Source organism: Dama dama, chromosome 15 (genome assembly GCF_033118175.1).
Source record: "Dama dama isolate Ldn47 chromosome 15, ASM3311817v1, whole genome shotgun sequence".
NCBI lineage: Eukaryota > Metazoa > Chordata > Mammalia > Artiodactyla > Cervidae > Dama > Dama dama.
The window spans coordinates 8,542,420-8,570,243 of NC_083695.1; the positions used below are offsets into that span (position 1 = coordinate 8,542,420).

At 44.4% G+C, this 27,824-nt stretch overlaps 1 protein-coding gene, 1 non-coding gene and 1 pseudogene across 4 annotated transcripts in view; all 3 read right to left on the reverse strand.

The window, feature by feature from the left end:
* Positions 1 to 12,661: 12,661 nt before the first annotated feature.
* On the reverse strand, positions 12,662 to 13,957 carry LOC133069943 (large ribosomal subunit protein eL34-like; annotated as a pseudogene).
* Positions 13,958 to 17,054: 3,097 nt separating this feature from the next.
* The window catches only part of MTR (5-methyltetrahydrofolate-homocysteine methyltransferase), a 119,106-nt gene continuing 108,336 nt past the window's right edge, over positions 17,055 to 27,824 (reverse strand). For all 3 annotated transcript variants that reach the window (XM_061161403.1, XM_061161402.1, XM_061161404.1), the window contains 6 exons: positions 25,170 to 25,325; positions 23,368 to 23,564; positions 20,636 to 20,836; positions 19,774 to 19,966; positions 18,226 to 18,338; positions 17,055 to 17,789 (listed from right to left, as the gene is read on the reverse strand). In XM_061161403.1, coding sequence (XP_061017386.1) covers positions 17,703 to 17,789; positions 18,226 to 18,338; positions 19,774 to 19,966; positions 20,636 to 20,836; positions 23,368 to 23,564; positions 25,170 to 25,325 — 947 coding nt within the window. In that variant the 3' untranslated portion in view covers positions 17,055 to 17,702. The remainder of the gene's footprint in view (positions 17,790 to 18,225; positions 18,339 to 19,773; positions 19,967 to 20,635; positions 20,837 to 23,367; positions 23,565 to 25,169; positions 25,326 to 27,824) is intronic.
* Positions 27,090 to 27,196, reverse strand: LOC133070830 (U6 spliceosomal RNA). The gene has a single exon (XR_009696234.1). It is a non-coding gene; the product is annotated as a U6 spliceosomal RNA (small nuclear RNA).

The window sequence follows — 27,824 nt, forward strand, 5'->3', positions numbered from 1 at the left end:
TAGCATTATTCAAAATAGCCAAAAGGTGGAACAAACCCAAGTCTCTATCAATTTACAAATGGATATATAAAGTGTGGTATATTTATACAATGAAGTATTCTGCTTTAAAACGGAAGAAAATTCTGACATGTGTTACAACACAGATGAACCTTTTGGACATTACTTTATGTGAAGTAAGTCACAATGGGACACATACTGTATGATTCCAAATATTTGAGGTACCTAGAGGAGCCAAATTCATAGAAACAAGAAGTGAATGGTGATCGCCACGGGTTGGGAGTAGGGGGAGAGGAAACGAGGAGTGTTTAGTGTGTATCGAGGGTCAGTTGGGGAAGATAAAAAAGTTCAGAAGATGGATGGTAATGATGGTCACACAACATGAATGTACTCTGTGCCACAGGCTGTACAGTTAAAAGTGTAAAATGGTAAATTTTACGTTATGCATATCTTAACAAAACGAAAATACTGGTACATGGAGATATATATATATAATATTTGTATGTGTATTATATGTATATAGGGGCTTCTCTTCGATAGTAAAGAATCTTCCTGCAGTGCAGGAGACCCAGATTCAATCCCTGGGTCAGGAAGATTCCCTGGAGAAAGGAATGGCAGCCCACTCCAGTATTCTTGCCTGGAGAATTCCATGGACAGAGGAGCCTGGCAGGCTATATAGTCCATGGAGTATATATAATATGAATGTATAGTTACATATACAGAAATATATAAGTCATATTAAAAAAGATATGTGGTAAGTAGGTTGATGGATACAGAAACTGATAGATTCATGATATATTAATCTCCTCTCACTGCTATAACAAATAACCATGAACTTGGTGGCTTAAACAGGACATTTATTCTCTTACAGTTCTCTGTGTGGTCAGAAATCAGTATCATTGGGCCAGAATCAAGGTGTCAGCAGGGCTACCCTCTCTCCAGAGGCTCTGGAGAGAATCCATGTCTTGTTTCTCTTGCAGCTGCTGGAAGCTGCCTCTGTTCCGTGACTCATGGCCCTTTCCTCTATCCTCAAAGCTAGAGGCACACTGACTTGCTACAGCGGTGACTTTGCTTCCTCTTCTGTCAAATCTTTGCCTGTGTTCCTCTTCTAAGGATATGTGTGATTGCACATAGGCCCCACTGGATTATCCAGAACAACCTCTCCATTTCAATGTTCTTAACTTAATTCCATCTTTTGTCATATAAGGTAATATTCACAGGTTCTGGGATTACAACATGGATATCTTTCAGGGCCATTATTCAGCTTACCCACACTTGGTTGGATAGGAGGAAAGAAAGAAGTAAAGATGATGAAAAGAAATATAATAAAACATTAGTAGTAGCTAAGTAGGGATTATAGATATGAATTGTTCTCCTCTGCATACTTTTGTATAGTTTACAAGCTTTTTGCAATGAACAAATTTTATAATGAAAAATGCTACCTATTTTCAGACTTCCCTGATGGTCCAGTGATTAAGATTCTGTGCTTCCAATGCAAGGAAACTAAGATCCCACATGCTGTGTGGCATGGCCAAAAATGGAATAAATGCTACCTATTTTTAAGTGGACTTTAGCTAATTCAAACATGGCTTTTTTAGTGTATTTGAGGTGCTTTTCCAGGTAGGGATGGATTTCACTAACCTACCCTTCGTTCTCATGACTGGAATAATTCATTTGTAAAATGTCAATCCTGTAACAGGAACATTGTCTATAACTGTAGACCAAAATAAGTTCCCCACTTATGTCTATTCAATCTGGTCAAAATTAAAATGAAATTTCTATAAAAAAAAAGATTAACATACAAAAATGTGAGGCTACATTTGATAAGATAACTTGACAAAACTCAAATCACCTTCTCTTAATCCACAACGGCCTTGACTGGCACCCAGTTGGCTCATCCATATTTATAGCTCCCTCTGGAAAATTCCCAGTATCACCAAGATTATGTTTCTTGTCCCTGAACTTCCCTTGCACCTCCAGCATTCATAACTAGATTCACATGCATTGTCTATAAATGAGGTATGTTTGATGTGGTGTTGTATTAATTTTTTCATAAAGCATGGAAAAAAATCAAACATCTCCCAAGCGTCTTTCTTGTCATTCGTTAGTTAATGAAGATGTTTTGTGTTAAGCCAGGCACATGCTGGGTGCCTTCTGTGGAGGACTTCATCCCAGCTCCTGTTCTATCCTGCAAGGTGAAGGCCAGCATCATGGTCCTCTTACAGAGAGAGAAGTTGCAGCCTACAGAGGCCATGTAAGCTGTCCATTGTCACCCAGCTAGTAACTGTTGGAAGTGTGGGGTTGGGGGGGGGGCATGGGTGAAGAACATAGAGCTTACATGACAGCTAATCACACAGTTGTCCACTGAGAGACAAAACTGTTCATTGCAAGTCAGACAGTTCATTGACAAACACACAAAGAAAGCAGAGAAGATTATTCTTGCCCTTTTCAATATCCTGCAACTGAACTGGAGACATAATACATATACCCTACGATGGGAGTAGAGTTACAAAGTGATACTGTGTACCCTCAAAAATGCCACACACGCATGACAGAGGAAGGACAAAGATCTGCAGACTGAAGCAGTGGTAACTGTGATGTCCTGCCTCAAGGCCACAGAAGCAGAGCCCAGAACCAAGATCACCTCCAAAGCTGACTGAGTCCCATTGTAGCCATTGCCAAAAGCCCCCCTGAACATCACCAGCAGGCTTCCTGACCCCAAATTAGGCAAAAATGCCCACCCTGGTAGTCACCCTAGAGCACTCGAACCAATCACCTAATGCCAACCTTCCAGCAGGAATTTTCTTTGTCTTGAGGCCATAAAAATCAGCTACTAACCCTTGAAAATCGTCACCTCTCCCCGGTCTGTCAGGAGGCCAGCCTGCTGCACTCACAGCGGCCTGCAAAACATTATCTCTGCTCTTTGTTCTTAACAGACGCACTCCCTTCTGAAATGCCCTGTGTCGGGAAATTCTTTTCCACCCACGTTTGGACTCTGCCTCAGCACCAACGAGGGACTTTATAGCAGGTAGTTGGTAGTTAGAGGCATTTATCTCTACCAGGCACAGGGGTTTAATGTGATAAGCCAGGGTTCTTCAGTTGATTTTACTCATCATAAATATCCTTGAATGACTGAACAGAAATGATGTTTTAAAGTAAGGTGGAACTTTTACAAATGTATGTTGCCATGAATTGACTGACTCTTTGGTGCACCAGTCTCAAAAAGCAAATTTTTAGAAAAGAAAAATAGAGGAAGACAAAAAGGGAATTGTGATTTAGGGCAATGGCAGGAAGGCAAGGTGCATCTATAAATCTCTGAAGAGCAGTTTGTTGAATAAATGCTTTCCCTTTGGAAGGTGGATGTTTATTGGTAAATACTTGTCAGCATTGTGGCTAGCTCATCTGCAAGGGGAGATGTCTGGGCACTTTTGTTCCCCAAAGGCCATGACCAGGTAAGGAGGAGGGAAACTTGACAGCAGGCTTCCCCGGTGGCTCAAATGGTAAAGAATCTGCCAGCAAGGTAGGAGACCGGGGTTCAATCCCTGGGTGGGGAAGATCCCCTGGAGAATGGAATGGCAACACACTCCAGTATTCTTGCCTGGAGAATTCCATAAACAGAGGAGCCTGGCGGGCTACAGTCCATGGGGTTGCAAAGATTTGGACGTGACTGAAGAGCTATCACACCACACCAAACCAAGCTTGACAGCAGCTCTTGGACCTGTATTCGCAAAGCAATGCTGAGCTGACAATGAGCAGTGGAGGCTCACTGCTAATCCCAGACCTTTCCTTCTCAGATAGAGTGATGTTTATACACACGTGATGCACACATGCACACACCCGTCTTATCTGATTCTGGCGCAGCAATAAGATCAATGTTCAGAAAAAAATTCTGTCCCCAAGGCATTGTACCAGTGTTTTCCACAGTCGAACACAGCATACTGATTTCAATCTGGGTTAAGCAAGGAGAAATAAAACCAGGCTTGCTTGATGAAGCCTAAAACGTGAGGTGGTTAGGGTGACAGAGTGTAAGGAAGGTTACAGTTCCCTAACGGCTGGGAGTTGCACTCAGAAACTGAAGTCAAATCTTGGCAAAGAGGCCGATTAAAAACATGGGTTACAGAGACATGGATGGATCTAGAGACTGTCATACAGAGTGAAGAAGTCAGAAGGAGAAAAGCAAATGTCAACTATTGATACACATACATAGAATCTATAAAAACAGTACAGATGGACCCATTTGCAGAGCAGAAATAGAGACAAAGACATAGAGGACAAATGTATGGACATGAAGGAGGGTAAGAGGGAGGGGTGAATTGGGAGATTGTGATTGACATGTATATAATATTTATATACATATATATATATATATATAACTAGTGAGAACCTACTATATAGCTCAGGGAACTCTACTCAATGCTCTGCAGTGACCTAAAGGGGAAGGAAATCCAAAGAAGAGGGTATATATTTAAACATATAGCTGACTCGCTTCGCTGTGCAGCAGAATTCAATACAACATTATAAAGCAACTATATCCCAAGAAAAAATTAAAAAATAAAAAACATGAGTGAATATTCCTCAAAATAATATATTTGAATCTGCAGTGGAAGGTCTTCAAAACCTAAATGATATATGCACCACACCTTAGCCCCGAAAAGGAATGAAATTGAGCTAGTTGAAGTGATGTGGATGAACCTAGAACAGGGTGAAGTAAGTCAGAAAGAGAAAGACAAATATCGTATATTAACACATATATATGGAATCTAGAAAAATGGTACTAGGGAACCTATTTGTAGGCAGGAATAGAGGCGAAGACATAGAGAACAGACTTGCAGACATGGCAGGGAAAGTGGGACAAGTCGAGAGAGTAGCATTGAAGCATATACATTACCACGTGCAAAATAACTAGTGGGATGTTGCCGTGTAACACAGGGGGCTCAACTCTGGGTTCTGTTACGACCTAGAAGGGTGGGATGAGAAAGGATATATGTATATATATGGCTGATTCAAGATGTTGTACAGCAGAATCTAATACAACTTTGTAAAGAAATTATATTCCAATAAAAACAAAAACTGAATGATACAAAGTACTGGTGACATAGTCGCTCTAAACTCTGCAGAGAATGTTACTCTCTAGGAGGCCAGGGAAGTTGACTCATCGCAACCTAGCCCTTAGAACAGGACCTGGCCCAATAAATGTTTGATAAATGAACAAATAGATGAATGGACTGAATGAATATAAGTATCTTCCCTTTTGGGGATCTCAGCCAAAGCAAAAGGAGAGGTAATTTGCCCAATCAGCATTTTCTCTAACAGCACAAGCACTGTTTGAGCTCATGGGAAGAGAAGTTTACAAGGTAGATGTAAGTGGTTTTCCCCCTGTTACAGCAAATCTTAGCAGGACCTTGATAGCAAGGTTCCAATTAAATCTACAAAATAAGCAAGGTTTTTCAGATTCTTACCTGAGTCATCCAAGTGGCCTGTATTCATAAAATCAGAGTTGATTGGCCACATACCCATCCCACTAGAATAAGCACCCACATCTTTTTTTTTTCTACAGAAGGAAGGCTTTGTCCCTCTAAATTCTTTCTACTCTCACCACATTTCTCTGCTTTAAATGGAGCATTACTCTTTCCTACTTTCCCCCCTGCTCCCTGCCCTCAAGTATGCCCACAAATACTGGCTACTTACAAGACCGAACCCTTTGTAAAGCTCATTCTTGCTTCCCACCACCAGAAATCTTAACATTCCCCACCACATACTTTGTGAGTCAAAATTTAAGGGTGGCATCTAAAGTCAAACCTCAGTTTTCACTTAATCAAACCCAATAATTACTCTGCTTTCTGAAGTCAGAGCCTCCTGCGAATTCAATACAAACCATCTAAAATTAGCATTTGCCTTCCCCTCAATGCCAGCAGCACTAAGTGACTCAGCCCTGCCAGGCACCTGCCCCTTCAGCTGCCAGGGTCTGAGCTGACACCCTTGTCACGACACACTCCTTCGTTTTGTAACCACATTCCTTCTACATCTTTTCATTCACCCCAGTGAACCTCCTCGACTTCAGCACCCCTCTCTCTAGTTTAAACCATGTCAGGCTTGGCTCTTCTGCCACGGGTGAGAGCCGACAAAGAGAAACTCTGTTTTCTGACAACAGGAGAGGGAAGGATTTCTCTTCATCTACCTTCTGCTTATAGGAAAGGAATCACACTATCATCCTTGGGAGGCCAGCCTTCAGATATAGTAATGCATATGGTAAAATGTACCCAATACTGAAGTGCCACTGGATTTCCATGAGTCTTGGATGATGAAGAAGGAGGGTGAGGGAATATTACAATACTTACGACTCATCATTATGGATATCAGTGATCACTGAATTGTAGGCTTTGGAAAGGTCACTGATGGATGCAGATTTGCTTTCTGCTCTTGTTTCTTTGCACTGGTCATATACAGCATGTCTCTGGATGCTGGAAGAGCTCTCTGGAGCTAGCTGCTTTTTGAAAAAAGATATAATTGACATATAACCTTGTGTAACTTTAAGATGTGCAATGTGTTGGTTTGATACATTTCTATATTGTGATATGATTACTACGGCAGTGAGCTAAGGCCTTTATCACATCATATATTTATCATTTCTGTGTTGAGAACAGTTAATGTTTAGTCTCTTAGCAACTCTGAAATTTATAATATAGTATGGTTGACTATAATCACTATGTGTTGCCTTAGATCTTCAAAACTTATCTAGTTGCAAATTTGTACCCTTAAAGATCGCCCCAGTTCCCACCCCATCTGCACCCCAGCCCTAGGTCCTGATAACCACCATCCAATTTTGTTTTTATAGAAAAGCTGTTCTTTTTTGGGGGGAGGGGGGTGGGGATTTGACTTCTTTTTTTAGATTCCTCACATAAGTGATATCACACAGTATTTGTTTCTCCTCTCATTTCCTAGCTGGTTTCTTGGTGTTTAGTCCTCTATAATGATTTCATCCATTCAACAAATATTTAAGTTTTCTACAATGTGTTTAGTAGAATTTCTAAATTTTGGTTCTGACATTGAGACGGGCTGGGACCCGGGACACTGTACTGCCGTGGTTGCACCTGGATGAGCTACTTCTGGAGCAACAAAATACAAAGAAACTATAAGGCACTAAAAATAACTGCGTGCATATGCAGTTGGGGCAAATTATGGACAAAAAGACAAAAAAAACAAAACAAAACACCAATAACTGCCACTTCTGAAGAGCCAGGAGCAAATGCAGGGTGTCAGGAGTGAAAGCAGGCATGTGCCCCCTGCACTCAACACCACCAAAGGTGGTGGGCAAACCGCCTAAGCCACCCCTCTGGCCCGACCATGGACACACCCTCCCATCACCCCATATAAAGAACCAGCTCACTGCAGGAGGAGCAAGCAAGGGGACCTGTACTTGCTATTGCTCCCCCGTTGCTGCAGCATGGCCCCAGTAAAGCTTTGCCTGAATTTCTTGTCTGGCCTCTAGTCAATTTCTATTGACTGGGGAAGGCCAAGAACCCCGGATGATATCAGCATTAACTATTACAAATGATCAAGGAAGTTCACTGAGTACCTTATACCTATCTTCAACTTTCTGGTAAAGTTTTGGTTTTGTCTGTTTTCCCCACATCGGTTAATTGTAGCCGATGGAATAGAAGTCTCACGAGGTCTTTCTCTGGTCTTATCTGTCTGTTGGGTGATAACACACACAGTGTGAAGCGGGATTGTTTTTTAATTATTTTCACCTTACTGATCACTTTTCTAACTACAAACGAGAATTTCACCCAAACCCATCCCTCTGCCAAGTGGAATGGACTCAAAAATTTATATTGGGGGGAAAAATTTGTATAGAGATATCCCACCTCTTTCTTTCTATCATATAGCTCAATTTTTTTTTGAAGGGGGGGTGAAGGTAGGATATATCCACTCATTAACATTTGACTCCTGACTTTATTCAAGATGATTAATTTAAAGGCAGTGGAGGGAAATAGAACTCTACAGATTTAGAACCAGCCTTGGTTCTACTAAAGACCAAGCTAGTCCTTCAGCTTCCTCAACAGTTTTAAAGAGCATGTGTTAGTACTTGCCCATAGCAATGTTAGGAGAAATCAGATGACCACCAGATGGAAGGCTTTATATAAGACAAGCCATTGAGATATGTCTCAAAGATAATTGCTACTTCTCAGTAAAAAGTTATGTTATTTTAAAAAATGACCAAGCACTTTTGACACTAAGAATTTTCTCACTGGAATTTTTGAAATTTTCTTGATGTGCTCATTTCAGCAGAGGTAAACACCAGCAACAATCTGTCATATCAGGCTAAACATTTTCTTTACTTAATATTTTAAATTTATTGAAATGGCAATGCCACTAAGCCAAAGTATCGCAACTGAAAAATTAAGCCAATTACACCTAATACCTTATTTTTAAAAGTTCTAAAATATAAAATGGTATTTTAGTTATATCATGCAGGAATATGTTTAACATGCTAACCAAAAAACTTCAGGGGCTCTGGAGTGATATACTTTATAGTTAATGATGTCTTTTATGCTATAATCAACTTTGGACAGTTGATCCTTCTGAGAAAAGCAGAATATAACATTCACACATTTCCTTTTCTTTGTTTTTAACTTGAAAATTTTAAGTTTTGTAATCTTATTTGTATAGTTCTATTCTGGTTTTATACCAGTATAGGTGAAATAAGCTTGAAGAATTTGTCCCTGATTTTATAACAATACACATGCAAGCAATGTTATAATAAATAAAACTAGTATAACATTGGGGAGAGATAGGGTGGATGGGGGTTGTCTGTGAGAATACGTGCCTTTTAAAAGGGGTACAGGCTTGAAAGACACTGATCTATACACACATTTCCTTTTTAAAATAAATTTGCTACCTTTGAATCTTATCACTGATTTAACAGCAATATTTATGGTTTCATTCTAAGTACACTGAGGTTAGTATCTTAATAGCAACTAATTCTAAGAAGAGTTAAAATAAAGACAATGATTTTAATGTGCACTATGTAGCTTATGCTGGCTGAATTTTACAGATTACGGTATGGGCTTCCCTGGTGGCTCAGATGGTAAAGAATCGGCCTGCAATGCAGGAGACACAAGAAACGCGGGTTTGATCCCTGGGTCGGGAAGATCCCCTGAAGAAGGAAATGGCAACCCACTCCAGTATTCTTGTCTGGAGAATCCCATGGATAGAGGAGCCTGGCACGCTACAGTCCATAGGGTTGCAAAGAGTCGGACACGACCGGAATGACTTGGCACGCACGCATATATAATTTAAAAATGAACCTGCTTTGCTCTCATGTGTTTGCGTATATTCATGTATATGTGCATTTAAGTAAATGAAAAGGAAAATCGGGATTTTTAGATTCATTACTCAAATTCAATCAAACTCAGAAGCCAAATTATACAAAACTAAAGCAAAGTTCAGGAAAAGTATAGAATTTTTGCAATATTACTCTGCTCTAGATTTCAATACCAGGCCTCTGTCACCAGATTCTTGGATTTCTTTCAATCCCCCCCTAAAAAGAAGCCGATCTTGCTTTAGGATGTAACAATCCTACACTTTACACTAGAAGGTTTTACAGGAGGAGGAAGAAATCCTTTCATCACATTCCAAGAGAGGCCTCATATATAGAAAGCTCCATCTCTATACCATCTTCTTTTGCTTCTGCTAAGATCCGCCCAGCCAATCTTCCACCATCAAAGGCTTGCATAAAACATACTTCTCCTCTAGGTTGAGGTGTTTTATATTTAATCTCTGAGGAGAGCTCACCTTTGTTAATATCAGTCTCTCCCAAGTTTCCCTCGGCCTCCCACCTCAAACACTATCCATAAATTCTGCATGCACTGAGAAGCCTTGGGCACGCTGATTATGTGTCTCATGGGCCCATTCTCAGCAGCCGCAGCTCAGATGTCTGAGTTGCTGCCACTTGGCCCCATGTCTTCCCAGATCTTAAAGTAATTTTCACTGATGATATTTAGCACTATTCACCAAGACAACTGGATTTAACATATTTTCATTGAAAACATGCACAAAATAAATGCCTGTTCTTGTTTTTGGCCACACCAAGTGGGATGTTGAATCTTAGTCCCGACATCAGGGATTGAACCCATGACTCCTGCATTGGAAGCGTGGAGTCCCAACCCCTGGACCACCAGGGAAGTTCCAGCCTCTTCTTTTCTATAAAAGGATAATGTCTCAGGATTAAAGAGAAGTAAGTATTGGAATTCTTTCAGATAATCTGGAATGAAATGTCACTTCATTCTGGTTTCTCTCTGGATGAAAGAATAAAACAGAATAGTAAAAAGTTCAAAGTTCTTTTCTCAGTGGCTGCAAGCTTCATACTCTGTAGGTTGCCATATGTATCTGCACTGTGGGAGACAGAAACTGTGATAAATATCATTCATGGGTCTGTCTGAGGTTTGTTTCTTCCATTTCATGGAATATCTAATCTCAAGGTTCTCAAAAACCATTTAATCTGTAATCCTTTCCTAGACAACAGTTCTAGACATTGCTTGCTTTGTGAGTCTCCAAAAGACCATCATAACACTTAAAAGCAAGGGACGAGGCAAAATATATCTTTGAAAGTTACATTTGAAGATGGGAGAATGTAAATGGAATTAGATATTCTAAGTGTTGAGAAATGACACTGAATTTAGGGGCTAATTCACTTAAATGCAAAAAATTTTCATGCAGATTATTCAAAATAGCATTTATTTCAAGATGGATTTTGTTGCCAAGCTAATCTTTCTTACAGTATCTTTGTTGTAAACATTTGAAACAGTGCAGAAAGTGAGACATACCTACACCATGAAGTGCTCACCCCTTGCTCCTAACCCCCAGAGGTTTAAGGATTTTGTTTATCTTCGTGGACATTTTCACTGCATACATTTCTTGAAAACACACACACGGAATCATAGTATATTTTCTGTTCTGCAATCTGACCACACATAGAGCTGATCTACAGCAAGAAGCTACGGTGAGGCGGTTTTCCCACAGGGCTGCCAGCGTGCCATCTTTACTGGTAATTAAAAAAATTTAAGTTGGGTGTGGAGGGTGCTAGGGCTCTGATGTCCCAGTCTCCTTCTGAGCAAGAGAAATCACTGCTTCCCTCTGCTCATTCAGAAAACTCTGTAGCAAACTACATGGCAGGTGCTGAGTGAGGCTCTGGGTACTCTGAGCCCAGTCAGAGGCTTGGCTCCTGCCCTCCGGGAGCTTTTCACTCTGCTCTCCTCACAAACCACTGTCCCCAGAAAGCATCTGCTTCTCCTTGAAGACAAACTTCACTGAGCACCTGTCACAAATCAAGAGCTATTTTAGACACAGCATAGATGAACAAGGTTCCAAACCTGTCCTTCAGAGACCAGGGTCAGACTCCAGTGGCGACATATACTGTTGCTATCGTGAGAACACGGTGAAATATGCACCCTGCTATTAAGGAGGTAAGATGAGGTGTCATTTCACTTAGCTCTGAGGAGGAGGGGAGAGGAGGGTTGGGAAGCTTTCCTGAAGCTCAAGGGTGGGATAATTTCAGGCAGAGGGGACAACACAAGCAGACAGCTCCTTCAGGACAGGCGGGGACACTGCAGCAGTTTAGGGCTGCTGAAGCATGCGAAGCAGGGTCAGAACACAGAGGTTTTTTCACACGCATGTATCTGAGACAACGAGGGCCGGAGGGGGGACTGGTTTAGGCAGAAGGATTGGTGTGGGCATAAAGCATCAGAGCACTCACATTTACAGCTAAAGGAAGCCAGGAAACTAACCCAGAGACTGTGGCAGAGGGGTCCAGAGAAGAAATTATGAGACCCTAAACCAGGCATGGATATTTAGTGGGTAAGACCATCTGGATGTGAAGTTTGAAAGAAAAAAAAGGCAGGTTTTGGAATAACTCCCAGGTTTAAAATGTTGGTGATTGGTAGAGGATAGTCTATTTTTTTTTTTTTTTTTTGCATTACCTGGTACTTACTCCTCAGCATAAAAGCCTTTTTCTATCTTAAACACTTTCAATTCTATCTTCCCATCCCATCTTCTTAAGACAACCAAGTAACCTGCCTCACAACCTAGCGAGTGTGCCCCTGGTCCCCACAGCGCCCCCAGCTGCTCCACGAGGGTCACCCATGGAGGGGTCCTGTTCCCAGAGCTCTCGGCAGCGCCAGGCTCTGTGGTCAGATCTTGAGCTCTCTCCCTTCGCTTGCCCGACGTGGCCCCCTCCCCCGGTCTCCTTTACTCCACATGTCGGCTCCTCCGCTGGCTCTCCCTCCTCCCTGGTCCCAGAATCAAGTCCATCTTCTCTTCAAATTCTCTAGATGCCATCCCACCCATGCCTCCACCTCCATGATGAAACTTGCCAGTCATTCTTTCAACTCCAAAGTCAGGTGTCCAACTGTTCTATTCCGTCAGGGCCCATTTACCCAGAATGCCTCTCTTCTGTCTACATTCTCCGCTTGTGCCCAGGGTACCACCAGTGATTATCCTTCAAAGCCTTTATCTGCAGCCACATTTGGCTCTCGCTGGACACGGGCACAGATGCTCAGTTCTCAGCTCCCACCCCCCACCTTTGCATCACTGTGCTCTTTGTCCTTCCTTTGCTTAAAAAACATATTTGACACATAAAAAACATCTACAAAGTCAGCACCCCAGATTTTGGCTTATTATTCCATTTTCCTTTATTATTTTTATAATACATAAGTACAACATATGTAATACATACAGAACTCTGTAATATAAAGCTAGTTGTGAAGCATAACATGATAAACAACCATAAACCTAACATACAACCCAAAAACCTGAACATTACTAATAACCAGTGTCTACCCACGTGTCCGTGACATCTGCTCCCTGTTCCCCTCTCAGAGGTGATTTCTAGGCTGAATTTTGGCTTATCTTTTTTTTTTTTTTAGTTTTAGTTTTACCATTTATGCATGCATTGAGAAGATGCTCTTTGGTTTTGCTTGCTTTTGAGGTCAATAAAAATAGTGTCAATCATATCCTGGGACTTGCTTCTTTTTTTTTTTCCTTAGTATTTTCAGAGATTCATTCTTCTTGTCAGGTATAGCTGTGGTTCACTTATTTTTTTTTTTTTTTTTACTACTGAATAATATTCCTTACTGTTAATACACCCAATTTACTTAAATGCTGTCCTGTAGACAGAAAGGCATTTCAGTTTTTCCAGTTATAACTATCATGAAGATGTTACTGTAAACATTTTTGTACATACCTCCTGGTACACAAATGCACGCATTTACTGGATACACAGCTGGAAGGTGGAGTCATAAGCTAGAGCCCAAAGTGTGCAAATGTTCAACTTGGTGAGGTACGGTTGTTTTCTAAAGCAGGGGCGCCTATTTACACATCATGAAATGAGCTCACACGGATCTTCTTTAGCACCTGGTGCTGTTAGACTCCTTAACTTTATAAATCTTATGAATGTAACTTACAAGCTAATTGTGATCGTAATTCATATCTCCAAGGTTTCTATTGATTTATAAGCCCCATGTATTTTCTCTTCTGTGAAATGCCTCTTCAAGTCTTTTCTATTTTTCTTCTTTTTGGTTTTTAAAAATTACTCAAAAAAGCTTCATTTCTTAAATTTAGCTTTCTGACTCTGTGCTTCTGCTCTTAACACTTTCACAATGATTTTCTGCTCCTCAATAAGCAAAGTGCACTTGATCCTGTCACAGACATATACACCATCCAGAAAACCAGGCCTGGCTGACATGTCTTCTTGCTTCAGACAATCTCATAAAGAACCTCAGGTCTCACAGCACAAACTCCTTGAAGCTGGCCTGGGCACACACCACATGTGGATTTTAGTGCTATCCCAACCTTCTTGGTATAAAGGTAAACAATTGTATTACCAGGGGTTAAGGACAGCCTAGTCTTACTAAGAGGCTGTATTGTAGGAAAGCCTACAGTGGTATATCAAATGCTGGACCATCCTGAATGCCTCTAGATACCATCCTGGGAAGAGGAAGTCTGTTTTCCTATTATTTAAAAAATAGGAATTCTCTCTATATTCTTCTTACTACTTCCTTCTCAGTTAACAGTATTGTAAATATCAAGTCTTGGTTTGTCTTTTTACTACACTAAATTGTTTATTAGCTTAACCTAAGTGCTAGTTTGAATATATTTGACTTAATCATCTTTAATGATTAGCACATGTCTCAAGAGATTTGTTCCTGCCCAAAGATTTTTCTTTCATGCAAACATTTAAATATTTGCTTTTTGTAATTCAGACCTTAACGTATTTGGGACTGACTGCTAGGTGAGGTGTGAGGCATAAACCGAACTTCATTTTTTCTGTAAGGATAACAGTTTTTCTACAACTAGTTATGGAGTCACCCTTCCTCCCCCAGTGATCTGTCATCTCATCATATCTCAAAGGTCAGTATATATGCATGGGCTACTTTCCAGGGTCCTCATTTCACTGCACTGCTCAGAATGCCTACCTCTGTACCACATACAACACAGACTCTACAATAAAACTTACTATCTTGTAAGTCTCCTCAATCTCTTCACAGTTAGAAGCATCCAGCTCTCTTAGTCCTTTGCTAATCCACAGACATTTAAATATCTGCTCATCACATTCAACAAAACCTCTGTTGGAATTTCTGCTTGAAATGGCATTGAGTCTATAGATAATTTAGGAGGAGATCTAACACCCTTAAAACCTTCAGTATTCATGAACAAAGACAGATCTTCATTTGTTTCTACCTAGCTTCTTCACCTTTATCCTTCAAGTCCCAAATCAGGCCTTAACCTAAAACACTGTCTGCCTTAACCATTTGGTTAAGGTATTGGGAAAGGTATTTCACCTTCCCAACTAAAAGTGTCTCTTTTATGTGCAAATTGGGGTGAGTTTGAGGTTTCTATTGGAGTGATGGTGGAATTTTTCATTATTGAATATATCAAGAATTTGAGAAGAGTAAGATGATACTGGGTTTGAGGTGTCTCTTGTATACTGGATGCTTGACATGCTATGTTCTTCAGGACAGAGGAGTCTGGATAAAGATACTGGTTGGATGAGATTTCCCACTAAAACTATATGACTAAGAAGGTAACTAGTGATGGGATCGTGAGGACCAGGATTCAAATGGGTAGAGGAAGAGAAAATTATGGAAGAAGCTAAGAAAAAAGAAACATGTAAAGTTAACCAGAAAAGTGAAGTCAGGAGGAAACAGGGAAAGAAGATTTCTGAAGTGGTCAACATTGCCCAAATCCAGAGAAGAAAAATCACTAGAATAGCCAATGTTAGATCTTAATGGATCTAACAATTAAGAGGTCATTTATGACAGAAGAGATGGGTTTTAAAAAAAACACCTAACTTCACCGAGTTAAGGAGAGAATGGGAAAAGGTGGTTGGCACAATGAAGACACTCGGATATTTGCTGAAGACAAGCTCGAGAGAAACAGAGAAGACAGGCTATTCTCTGAAGGAGCCCAGCTGTGAAAGGAAGGAACAGCAGAATGTCTCAGAGGAGAAACAGCACATTATGAGGCCTGACCGCAACCATCATCCCATACACAGGTAGCAGAGTAAGCAAGCTTCCAAACAAGCGCTTCTTTAGAGGGAAAAATAAACATGGGATCCCTAATGGGAACGATGAGAGTGAGCAAGTGGATGTGAGAGCCACGGATGCTGACGACAAGGTGACGTTCTGGATGTGTGGGCAGAGACACAGAAAGACTCCGGGTACAGCATGGTCACCTTCCTGCCTTTGAGGTCACCTGACACAAATTAAAGAAGGGGTTTTCCTCAAGCTATCATCTGTGTTCTTTAATGAAAACACAGGGACTCAAACGTGAACAAACTGGTTTTGTCTTTAGATAAAAGGCATCCATCACAGGATTAGATCAACAGTACAATGAAGGAAGTTGTTCTGTCACATAATGAGTTGAGAAAAGATATGCTAAACATTTAATGAACTGGGAGACTCTTAACAACTACGATTCAGATAAAATACATTAAAATATTAGGAAGAGGTTATTCTTTCTTATATAGCAGGATGTGCCAACGCCTAGAGTAACAGAGCTGGTACGGAAGAGAACTAAGTCCTCCAACTGAGCATCTCAGGAAACTGAGCCCCATTCTCAATCCAGCACAGATTAAATGGATCCTAAAGAAAGCATATAATTCTCTCTTTAAGGGCCAGTGATGCCCGAAAACGCATGTTACTCTTCAGGAACACATGTACATGCTAAGTTATGTAGGATTACCAACTGCTAAGCTTTTCCCCCCCTTTCACCTCCAATATACCTGAGTGTCTGTTTGATGTAACTGCTTTGGGACGAGGCCAGCTTACACCACGAGGGGAGGGGGGACTGTCTTACAGAAAATGAGATCTGATGATGCCAGTGACACAGAAAGTAGCTTCTCACTCCAGTCACTGTGTTCAGCGGGGCTCTAATTCCAGAAAGGGCATCTCGTATATTGAACCAGTCACCCCCACGTGCACTTCACCCCCATTAGTCTCTTATTCCCTTTCCTTGAGCACCTACCCTGTGCTGAGCGCGAGAGACCTCTACAGAAGCTGCTGCCTATCAAGCTCTCACTATATGCCAGACCCATGTTACCTGCCTTACATGCGTAATCTCGTTTAATCCACATCTCATGCCCACAAGAGAGGAGCTAGTATCACTATTCCCAGTTTACAGATGAGAAAATTCTGTTAAGAGAACTGAAGTAATTTGCCTCCGTCATACAACAAGCATGTGGCAATGCTGAAACTTGAATCCGGGTGTGTCTGACTTCAAAGCCCACGCTCTTAACCATCTCCCTGCAATAACCATGAACAAGTCCACGTGCTGTTCCCTTACCGTACACGTGTGGAGTTGGGGCAGTGCAGAAAAGGAAGAACTGGGAAGAGTGACGCTGCCCATCCATCCACTCTGCATAGGACATGCAGCTGAGCCTGCTCAATTCTGGAAAACGACCCAAGGATGTTAACTACCCTTAGCGGCCACCCACTCCCTCTGCCTACCTCCTTCTTCCCCCTCAGGGCGAGGGAATAGGAAATTACGAGAGAACAAACTGCTTGGCGAATGCAACTATATTTGACTGGCCAGGGCAAGCGGCCTGAGCACCTCTAATAAGCCTCAGGCAGAGTGTGCCTTTGGCTAAAGGGACGCCTTCGAGCACCTCCTTGAGGCTTCAGTAAAGGAGGTCTTGGGAGAGAGAGCAGAGTGATGCTTCTTCCCTGTCAGAGTGACTGCTCTAACCACTCAGATCAAAATGTCCCATTGCTCACGGCATCACTAGTGCCACAAGGTCATATTTCTCTATTCAACTGACTTTCAGGCTTTTCTCTGAGAGAGAGAGAGAAAAAAGAAGTGACCTCCTAGGTCTGGAGAAAAAATGAAAAAAGTCTGACTTGCTTTGAAATGCAAAAGGCCTCCATCTCCAGCTTGTTCTAGCCCCCAAGGGACCAAGGACAACCCTGGAGTCTTACCCGCTGCTCTTTATTCAAAGTTCCCTGGAAAACAGCTGCTTGTTTTAAAAGAACTGCAGGAAGACCCTGGTCTTCTATAAGGTCCCCCCAAACGTCTGCACCCTGGAGTGGTGCAATGGGCAACCAGATGCAGATGGGCTCCTGGCCATTGCGCTGTTATGATTAAGGCTCTTTGGACTGTTTCCCTGAGGATCACCAAGTACAGACAAGTTTAAAAAAAAAAAAAAAAAAAAGTTAGTCTGTATCATATCCCACAATGGGTCCAAGCCATTTCTCAACCTCGGCCACAGACATGTTCTTCCTCGAAGCATAATCCTCAATCTGCAAAAGATTAAAGGCAGTTTGTTAAAACAAAATGATATGACTTTCTGAACTAAAGTTCCCACAGCAATCACTAAGATACTCTAAGTACCTTCCATGTCTTATCTTAATATTAATAGTGATCCACTGAGTTAAGCAGACACAGATATTTATTTATTCACTAGGGTGCCTTATTCTCTGGGCAGAAAAACAATATGTAGTAACTCTCTGGTGCTTAGAGGCCTGGCTGGGGTGGGGGTAGAGGAGAGGACGGTGGGAGGACAAGAATTGGAGTAATGAGTTGAAATCGAAGCAAAACATTAGTGGGGGTAAATTCCTTCATCTTTTGCCTCTCATTTTCTTTTCATTCACATGTAAAATAAAACAGGTTTAACAGTTCCATTTAAAACAAGGCAGGCACCAAGGGACGCCACCTACAATGAAACAGCTAACTTACCTGATCTTTGGAAATTTTCCCCACAGCAAAATACTTGGACTTCAAGTTGGAGAAGTAAAGGCCAGATACCGCTGAAGCAGGTGCCATGGCCAGCGATTCTGTTAACCTAATGCCTGAGGAGAGCAGCATGAGGAAAAATGCTCATTTATTCAGTGCTGAGACAGGCCTGCCGGCTGGTAGGCACCCAATAAAGTCTTATTTACAAGTGAATGAGAGTGAACTTGTGCCTTTTAGATGGACAACATGACGTGGCACGAAAGATGTTGTAGAGTAGTCTAGCAAACTCCCACCAAGGGGATGAACAAACTTAGGACATGCAGATCTCCTGTGACCAGGGCAGGGGTAGGGAGGAGGCCTGGAAGACTCTACATGCTTCTCCCGCCCTCCAAGATCAGTCACAGAGGCTACACCCACGCCTTCTAGACAAGGACCCCAACCCTGGAGTTGAGGACACCATCTGGGCCTGCAGAGGCTCCGGTGGGCCAAGGTCACTAGGGGTGACCTCAGCTGGGCCCCACTAAGCATGAGCCCACGTCATGGCTACCCAGTCTACGTTATTCACTTTCTGGACAAGGCAACAGAGCAGTGTGAAGGTTAGGTGCTTTGTCAAAGGTCACCCAGCTGGCTTATGGGTCCTAAGTCCCCACCCTCCTGACTCTTGAGGCCGTGCTATTCCTGCCAGCCCAGATTCAACAAGCCTCACAGCTCCCCACGTACACCTACATTCTGTTATTCTCCAGCGTGGATGGCACGCTTCTGATGAACTCCACTAAAAACCGTGCATTAACAGTAGTATAGATATAAAGAGGAAGAGAGTGCAAGGGAAGGACGGGAGTTCTGTGAGACAGAAGTCCAGGGATGCTCCTGGAAGGAATGGAAGGACAGAGTGATGTGAAGTGTGTTACTAGAGGTTACAGAGGTCACTCACCAGTGGAGAGGCTGAAAACAGTAACACACGTGTATTAGGGAATGGGGATGTATGGGCTGGTATGAATCAGCTAAGCTCCCATCTGTTGTGGGTGAAGAGGAAATAATAAACTGATAAACCTAAAGATGGTGATGTAAGACCACCACTTGATAATACAGAGGGAAGAGATCCCATTTCTACAGGACCTCCAAGTGCAGAAATTAAAATGTGTTTCTTTTCCTCTTGCTGGAAAATAATAATGCAGTGGAGGTGAAGTGCTAGAACAGACCACGAGCAGTGAGGAAAGGACTTCCTCGGTGGCTCAGTGGTAAAGAATCTGCCTGCAGTGCAGGACATGTGGGTTCAATCCCTGGGTTGGGAAGATTCCCCGGAGACGGGCATGGCAACCCATTCCAGTATTCTTGCCTGGAGAATCCCATGGACAGACAAGCCTAGCAGGTTACAGTCCATGGGGTCATGAAGAGCTGGACATGACGCAAGCACGCACATGGTGAGGAAAGATGGGACTGGGGATTTTACCCTAAGCCCCTGTCCATGTTTTCCCCGTCACCCCTTCGTGCCTCTCCTTCGCTACTGTGCGTGTAACCCGAGGACGACTCCCGCCTCTCTCCAGCACTGACCTGTGCACCGCTCCACGTCCGCCAGCCTCCACATGGTCAGCTTCTCAGTGTGGTCAGGCTGGCTGGGATAGCCGGGCGCCGGCCGGATGCCCTCGTAGCGCAGTCTCCGCAGGTCAGCCACAGCCAGCTGCTCCCCACTGCAGTAACCCCACAGCTCCCTGCGGACCCGCTCGTGCAGCTCCTCAGCGAAGGCCTGGGACCAGGACACGGAACACACAGCTCAGGCAGAGGCGGGAGCCCCTCTCCTGCCTCTACCCTGCCTGCTATCCCACTCGCCCTGCAGGCAGCGAAGCTCCACAGAGGGACAGGTGACAGATGACAGTCTCAACTCATCTGTAGTGTCGTCAGCGGCTCTGGGGCTCAGTTTTGGTCTCCACTGGACTCTGAAGGATCACAGTCCATGATCTGAGATCCGAGGCCCTTCAAACTTGCCCCTGACTCTCAGGTTCTGGTTTACAGTGGCCAGGAGAGGGGGGATCGTGACAGTGGCCTTGGGAAAAGGGAAGTGGCCCCCACAGCCACATAGGCTGCCCCACCCCACAGAGGAAGATGAGGGATCTATGGAAGAGTCCAACATCAGAACGAGAAGCTCTGAATCAAGAAATCTGTTTGGCTTTTCTCGGGCTCTTCTGGACAACACTGTATCAAGGCTCTGGGGGGGTCATTCTAACTATGGCGTTGCTGAAGGCTGCTCTGTGCCCAAAGATGAGGCATGAGAGCAACTCAAGAATTCACGATTTAAGAGTGCATGTGTTGTCAGAGTCAGGAGTACATGCACATACACGCACACACGAGCATAAACACACGTGCCCGTCCCCGGCTCCTAGCCCTGGCCCCTGGCCTCAGGGCACCACGGTTCTACCTCGGCCAGCCGGTCCCCCAGCGCCTTGACCATGATGCTGCTGTAGTCATCACACTCCTCCTCATAGGCCTTGCTCAGCTCCTCCACCCCAAAGCAGGCAACGGCGAATAGGCCCAGGTAGTCGGGGATGCCCGAGTCCAGAGGGGCAATGAAGTCCGAGAGGCAGAGGTAGGGGTCCGAGCTGGCAGAGTCCTTCTCGGCCTGGAAACGCAAGGAGCGGGTGGAGTGGCCATTAGCATGGATGTAGCACTAACACACAGCAAACAGCAATCGAGCATCTTCCAATGAATACAAGCTTCAAATGGGGCTGTCTGTCGTGTTCACCCCAGTACTTAGAAGAGTGTCTGATATATAGAGTGTTCAATAGACACATGTTGACTAAACAAATGGAACGAGACTTATCTGATATGACATACACACATAGTTGAGAAATCAGTTAACCTCACACACTCACAAATATCTACTGAATGCCTACTGGAACTGGAACCCTAAATAGCCACAGAAGATTTTTGTTTTTTTTTCCCAAAAGTGTTGTCAATTAGAGATCAACATTAAATCCTGAAGTTATGTTCAAAAGTGGTCCACTTGGTATATAAGCCTCTACTTCGCATCGACAGAAGCAGTTCAACAAACGGCCAAGGTCAGCAACACAGGGCCACATGCTGCCCGCCATGGGCGGTGGGTCAGGAGACAGCTAAGGACACTGATGGGCCAGCCTGAAATCAAACAAAGCAGGATCTGCTTCTGGGGTTCTCTCAGGCCAGGCAGCCATCCTCCCCACTTTCCATCTTCAAATGATGACTGACTCTTCCTGCTGCTAAGCTGACAAGCAAAGTCTTACACATGTTTCACAATCAACACATATTTGCTGAGAAGGTAAACAGTGAATGACTTATATGTGCTGAGTGCATACTATACGTCAAGCATTAGTTGGTGCTTTATATGAACTAATTAATTAAATTGTCTCGATAACCCTGTGAAGTAAGTGATACCATCAGTTCCATTTTACAGACAAGAAATCTGAGGCAGTGAGGACTTGAAGAACTAGTTCAAGGCCAGATGGTCGCAGGTCAGATCCACAACCAACGCTCCTGCCCACTAGGCAGCACTGCTTAGGACAGACGAATAATCAGTAAGTGGCCAGCCAGAAGCTTCACAGTTATTTGCTTGCCAGCTCTAGAAACAAGTACAGTTTAATCAACACTGGGCAGAAAATGGTTAAGTGACTGCAGGCAAGAAGGTAGCTGACAAAGGCACATGGGAATGTCAGACTCAGGGCCAGCCCTGCAGGGAGGAGCTGCCTGCCAGTTGTACTCTGTCCATCAACTGCTCTTTGCTAACAAAAGCCAGAGGGAGAGACAAAGCTTCCTGGCACCATAAGGAGAGAGAGGTCACAGAGCCCCACAGCACTTTCAGACAAACAGCGATCAGAGCCACTCAGAACAGAAGACCCCCCAGTGCAGTGAGTCGCTACCGTCAGAATTTTCCAGTGTACTGGAAAAAAAGCACCTCCTTAGAAATATCTATCCGGGTAAGTACACACGTACTGAGGTCATTACATTAAATGCCCTAATACCGTCCATCACAGACTGCCTGGACAGGAATGGTGCTGGGTGTAAAAAGAGATCAGAGGACACAGGACTGAAGGAGGGAACTTCAGGCCAGGGAGGAGGTTTCTGAACTGAGTTACTTAGGTAAAAGGAAAGTCACTAATTCCCTGGTGAGGAGGGGCAAGAACTTAACATCAGAATCCTCTTGTGTCTTGTGGCCTGAGTGCACAGTGAGGATGTGCTGGGCCTGGGTGCACAGAGCAAGGGTGTAGCTACTCCCATTTAACTTGTTAAGGTACCTTTTAATGTCCCTAGCTTAAGAACTCCCTCAGATATCGTCACAGCTAAAATATCTGTCATTATGAATTATATGGTGGTTATGACGAAAAGCAATACTATCATTTTGAAGGACTGAGAATGGTAGTTAAGACCTTGCAAAAGTAACTTATTTAATAACTTTGTTAATGACTGGAGAATTCTGGTTCCAGTTGATTAGGACACCTTGTTTTTTTATAGCAGCTGAAGGGACATGCTGGAAAACTTGCATGTTTAGAGGCAGGGGCACAGAGAGGGAGCCGTGTGCAGAAGAGCCTGTTCTCTGACCCAGGAGGGGCCAGTGGTGTGGGGGGTGTGCACACGCTGGGCTCCCTCCAAGCTGTGGGGCTTAGCGTACCCTCCACAGGCCTTCGTGTTCTCCTCTGCACAGAGACACTGCCTGCCAACAAGCTGGGTGGAAATTAAACAAGATGGTCCAGCAAGCGCTCTACTAGGCAGCTGGCCCCCAGTAGACATGCAGCAGAAGTCTGCTCCCACCTGTTTCCCCTTGAGAAAGGGGGCCACCAGCCTGGTTTAACAACAGGCCTGGACCCAAACCGACGTTCTTGAGCAAGTGAATGTCCACCTGTGTGTGACCCCGAGGCAAAAGCAGTGTTTCTCCTCACCCGTCCAACCTGACAGGAAACACCTCCCTCCTGCTGGTGCCTGAGGCCCAGCTTCTAAACCCGTGTTGGTCCATTCTCTCCATCACAAAGCCTCGGACTCAGGACTGCGATGGGTCATCTGGGGTGACGCAGGGTGGAGCCATGCTAACACAAAGCTCAGACTTATGCCAATCTTATTTATGATCTTTCAGTGCTTAAACCAAAGAGGGCTACGTGTCCGCTGGCAGCACGGCCTCCATACCTGCTGCCTGAGCCCGTGGAAGGTGGCTATGGGCTCCGAGGCTTGTGGCACCATGCCTTCCGCGTACAGGTGGATATCATCGTGAACGCTCTGTGCCGGCCAGAACCCAACCACGCCCCTGGCCTGGAGCTTCTTCTGACTGATCAGTGCCTGCAGCATATTTTGGGCATCATCATAGACCTTTTTGGCCTCTTCACCTATTAGGAAAATATCATAAGAATTCACTTAGGTATGCCAATAACACCCACTAAAGAAAGCTTTTTAAAACCACTGCTTCTCCCCAGTTTCCCTCCTTATCCCTCTTCTCCTCTCAAATACTTTAAGTCCGTGTCTGCAGTCGGCACAGCCCCAGGTGCAGTAGCTGAGGGTTCGGTGGCTCTGCTGAGTACAGCTCCCAGATACAGTCGGCTCCACCAGCTCACACCACTCATATTTTTCCATTTAACAAAAGGCAGGGCGCCAGTTCTCACGCCCTGCAGAAACGTGTCAGACAGAGTGACACAAAGCAGGCCAGATCCTTCCAGCACCGCGCTCCTTGTGCACAGACAGCCCCCCTGACCTTGCCGTGACCCCTGGGGCACAGAGCAGCCTGCAGAGCGAAGTGGGCTCGGGCGCGGCTCCTGGGCGGCAGGCGGGGACCCCGCAGGCCTCACCTGACTCCGGTGGTGCCAGCAGGGCCTGAGTGCCTTCACCAGGGCCTGGACCGGCCGGCTCCACCGTGGCCTCTCTACTGCCCCGTCATCACTCTGGAGCGCTTCAGAACGAGCACCCCTTTCTCACTACCGCACCCTGGGGAGCCTGAGAGCTGCTGTATCCCAGCATCCTAATATGCACCCCAGAGATCCCTCCAGGAGGGGGGCTAGGGGTGCTCTCTCAGGCTCCCCTCAGCCCTAATCCCCATGTCCAGCAGTCCACTGCTCATTGCACTCTGAGCTGGCTGTTACTGAACCCGTTGAAGGGCTGAGCCTTCATGGGCTTAGATCCCATGTCTCTGGGGCAGGGCTGGAAGACAGAAGCAGGGAGAGTAGATTATCAATCAACTGGCTTGTCGCCCCCAGCCCTCACCTCCACTGGGCACAACGGACTCCTTGCATTCAGATCAGCTCACACGTCTGTGCCCTCTCACTCGATCTCCCCAGCCTGGAGGGTCCTTCCTTCACCATCTCACATTCCCAGGCCCAGCCTCAGTAACTCCCACCTAATCTTCAAAGAGCAGTCCAAATACTACCTCCTCCAGGAAGCCTTTCCTGATCTTCCAGTTTGAGCTCGAGCACATCTCCTGGTGTCCACAGAGGTCCAGGCTTAGCCCTGAAGCAGAAGCCTGGTCTGTCATATGGGAATCACCCGCCACTGCTACCTCAGTCAGCAGGTACCAGATAGCGGCCATGATACGTCTTCTCTGCGGATCCCCAGTGCCCAGCAAGTAATTGATGTCAACAAAGATTCAGTTCAGAATGAGTAAACGAAATGCCAAGTTTACTCAATAAATAACAATCAACCCAGCAGTTTGAAAACCATCAAAGGACTGAGCAGGTAAACAATATCCTATATCATATGGAAACAATGAACTCTAGGACTCTGCTAGAAGTCCAGTGGTTGGGACTCTGTACTCGGAGGGCCCAGGTACGATCCCTGGTCAGGATCCCACAAGCTTTGAGGTGCAGCCAAAAGAAAAAACAAAAAAACAAAACACTCCATCCGGCATAATCCAAACCCACCACTCCACTACCTAATCTCATCTTCAAGGTCCCAAGACAATGTCTCGAATGTCAGTGCAGGACAGAAGCACTTACAAAACTAACCTACAGTTTTGTCATCAAATATCTTGGGAAAGCCTCGGTTCGGATATTTGCCCCGGAGCTGCCAGACGTCGAAGAAAGGCTTCCAGTCAATGTAGTCCACCAGCTTCTGCAGGTCGTAGTCTTCAAAGACCCGAGTCCCGAGGAATGTGGGCTTCACTGCAGGAAAGGAATGAGCCGTCAACCCCGATGATGCCAGGGCGGGCCTGTGGCCCAGCTCCCTTCGTGCCCAGAGCCTCCTATGAGAAGCCTTCCTGGCCTGCTCCTTCCTGCTCTGTCAGCTTCCATGCTCTGCCTCCCTCCTGTCACCCAGAGGAGCTGTTTTACAAAGAGGGAAACTAGAAACTACTGTGGAGAGGGACCAATTCTGCAGCACATCTTAAATAAAACTCTTCTTCTCCTGCAGCTGATTGACTACATGACCCTTGGAAACTTCCCTCAACCCCTTCCCCTCCCCTATGCCCAAGAAAAAAGACAGACTGGGTTCACCTTCACTTGTACAGAGGAAGGTAACGCTAAAAGAAAACACATAAGAGAAAGACACATAGAAGAAGCCACGTCCATCAAGTTTTAAAACATGATCAATAATCCATATTGCCTACTGACATACATGGGATTCCCTCATACTCAGTTGGTAAAGAATCCGCCTGCAATGCAGGAGACCCTGGTTCGATTCCTGGGTCAGGAAGATCCGCTGGAGAAGGGATAAGCTAACCACTCCAGTATTCTTGCACTTCCCTTGTGGCTCAGCTGGTAAAGAAGCCGCCTGCAATGTGGAAGACCTGGGTTCAATTCCTGGATTGGGAAGATCCCCTGGAGAAGGGCAAGGCTACTCACTCCAGTATTCTGGCCTGGAGAAGTCCATGGACTGCATAGTCCATGAGGTTGCAAAGAGTTGGACACGACTGAGAAACTTTCACTTTCACTGATACATATGCACATGATCAAAGTCTAAGGAAATGCATGGAAACCAGGCATCAGATTCAGGGTCCAGCCAGGGAGGCACGGGCTCACAGGAATTACTACTATGTATTGCTCTGTCTTTTTAAAATGGGCAGTAGGTTACTTCTTAAGTGACTGGTAGGGGTACATGGATATTCAATACATTCTTCTTTATACTGCCTTGTAAGTCATAAGTGAAATACTGGTGAAGACTCCAGAGACAGACGGTGCCCCTGGGCTTCCTGGACACCACGCTGCCCCCTGCGCACCACCTAGCCTGGGGTGAGTCAGGCCAGGGTCCGAGGTGATCACTGTGCTGCCCGCTTCCCAGCCCTCATATCCTCAGTTTCCTGATCTGCAAACAGGGATCAGAGAACTTAAACTAAACCACCATGCTTTGGTGCTCAGTGATAACACAGAAAGTTTCAGGAGTGTGAAACTTGTCTCATTCGATAGTATAAGTGAGAGGTCAAAGTATAGAAAAAGTATGCACAGCTTCTTAATTTCGCCTGGAAATCTCTACCTTTTTATACCACCCATGGTAGTTTTTTCTCATGTGTTCCTGGTCATCTTTTTACTATACAGGACAATCCCTTCCTTTTAAGTATTTTATTCTGCTGATTAGTTTGGTAAGTAAAAAGAAACTACAGCTGTTCTCCTGACTGAAGTGTCCTCTTGCCTAGAAAGGCAGGGAAACACTCTGCTTCCGGGTGACTGAAGGGTGTTATTCTTGAATGAGCTTGTTGGTCAGAGCTGGAGGTTTGTTTGAGGTTTCTAGGTTTACCACCAAAGACCTAGAAAAGAAGAACCCTTCGTTTTCCTTTTACTGACTTCCTGAAAATACGCCAGGACTGGGCTGTCCTTGAGGGGCCCTGCAAGGGGGTTAAAGAGCTCTTGAAAACTGCCACCACCACTGCCTGGAACTGTGAACCTTGAGGGAACTATTTCTTTTTTTTTTTTTTTTTTTTTTTATTTTTTTTTTAAAATATGGAACGCTTCACGAATTTGCGTGTCATCCTTGCGCAGGGGCCATGCTAATCTTCTCTGTATCGTTCCAATTTCAGTATATGTGCTGCCGAAGCGAGCACGAGGGAACTATTTCTATTGAGATGTATTCTGGACATTTGACTTGACTAAAATGGATCTCCCCTTGCAATATTTTTCCAATTTCATAGTGAAAGCTAAAGACAAAATCATCGATTGGGCTGGTATAGTAATGCATATTTTTCAAAGGTTTATACATATTATCTTATTTTATCCTTACAACATTTCCATAAAGTAACTCCTTTCTTATGTATTAGAAACTGTTGAACATGGAAATAAGATGCTCAGGGTCACTCAGGGATTCAGAGCCAGGAGCCAAGTTGGGATTAGAACCCAACTCTCCATGTGCCTTCCTCCCGCTAAACCACACTAAACACAGCTGGACTAAATCTAGAACCCAGCTCACCTACGTTTCCAGCTTAATACCCATCACTCTGCTGAGCATGTGTGGAACGTGGGTGAGGTGAGCAATGAAAGCAGATTAGAGGTATTACCTTGGAAATGTGGATTCAATTAATATAACCCCTGTTCACCCTGTCTCAGTTTTGCATTCATATCTCATGCCTCTCTGAACCTGTCAGAATGTCTTACACATTATCGTGAACACCCATGCAGGGCAAGAAAGTTTAGAAACCAGAAGGGAAAGAAGCCACAAGAGGGAAGCGTCCGAGC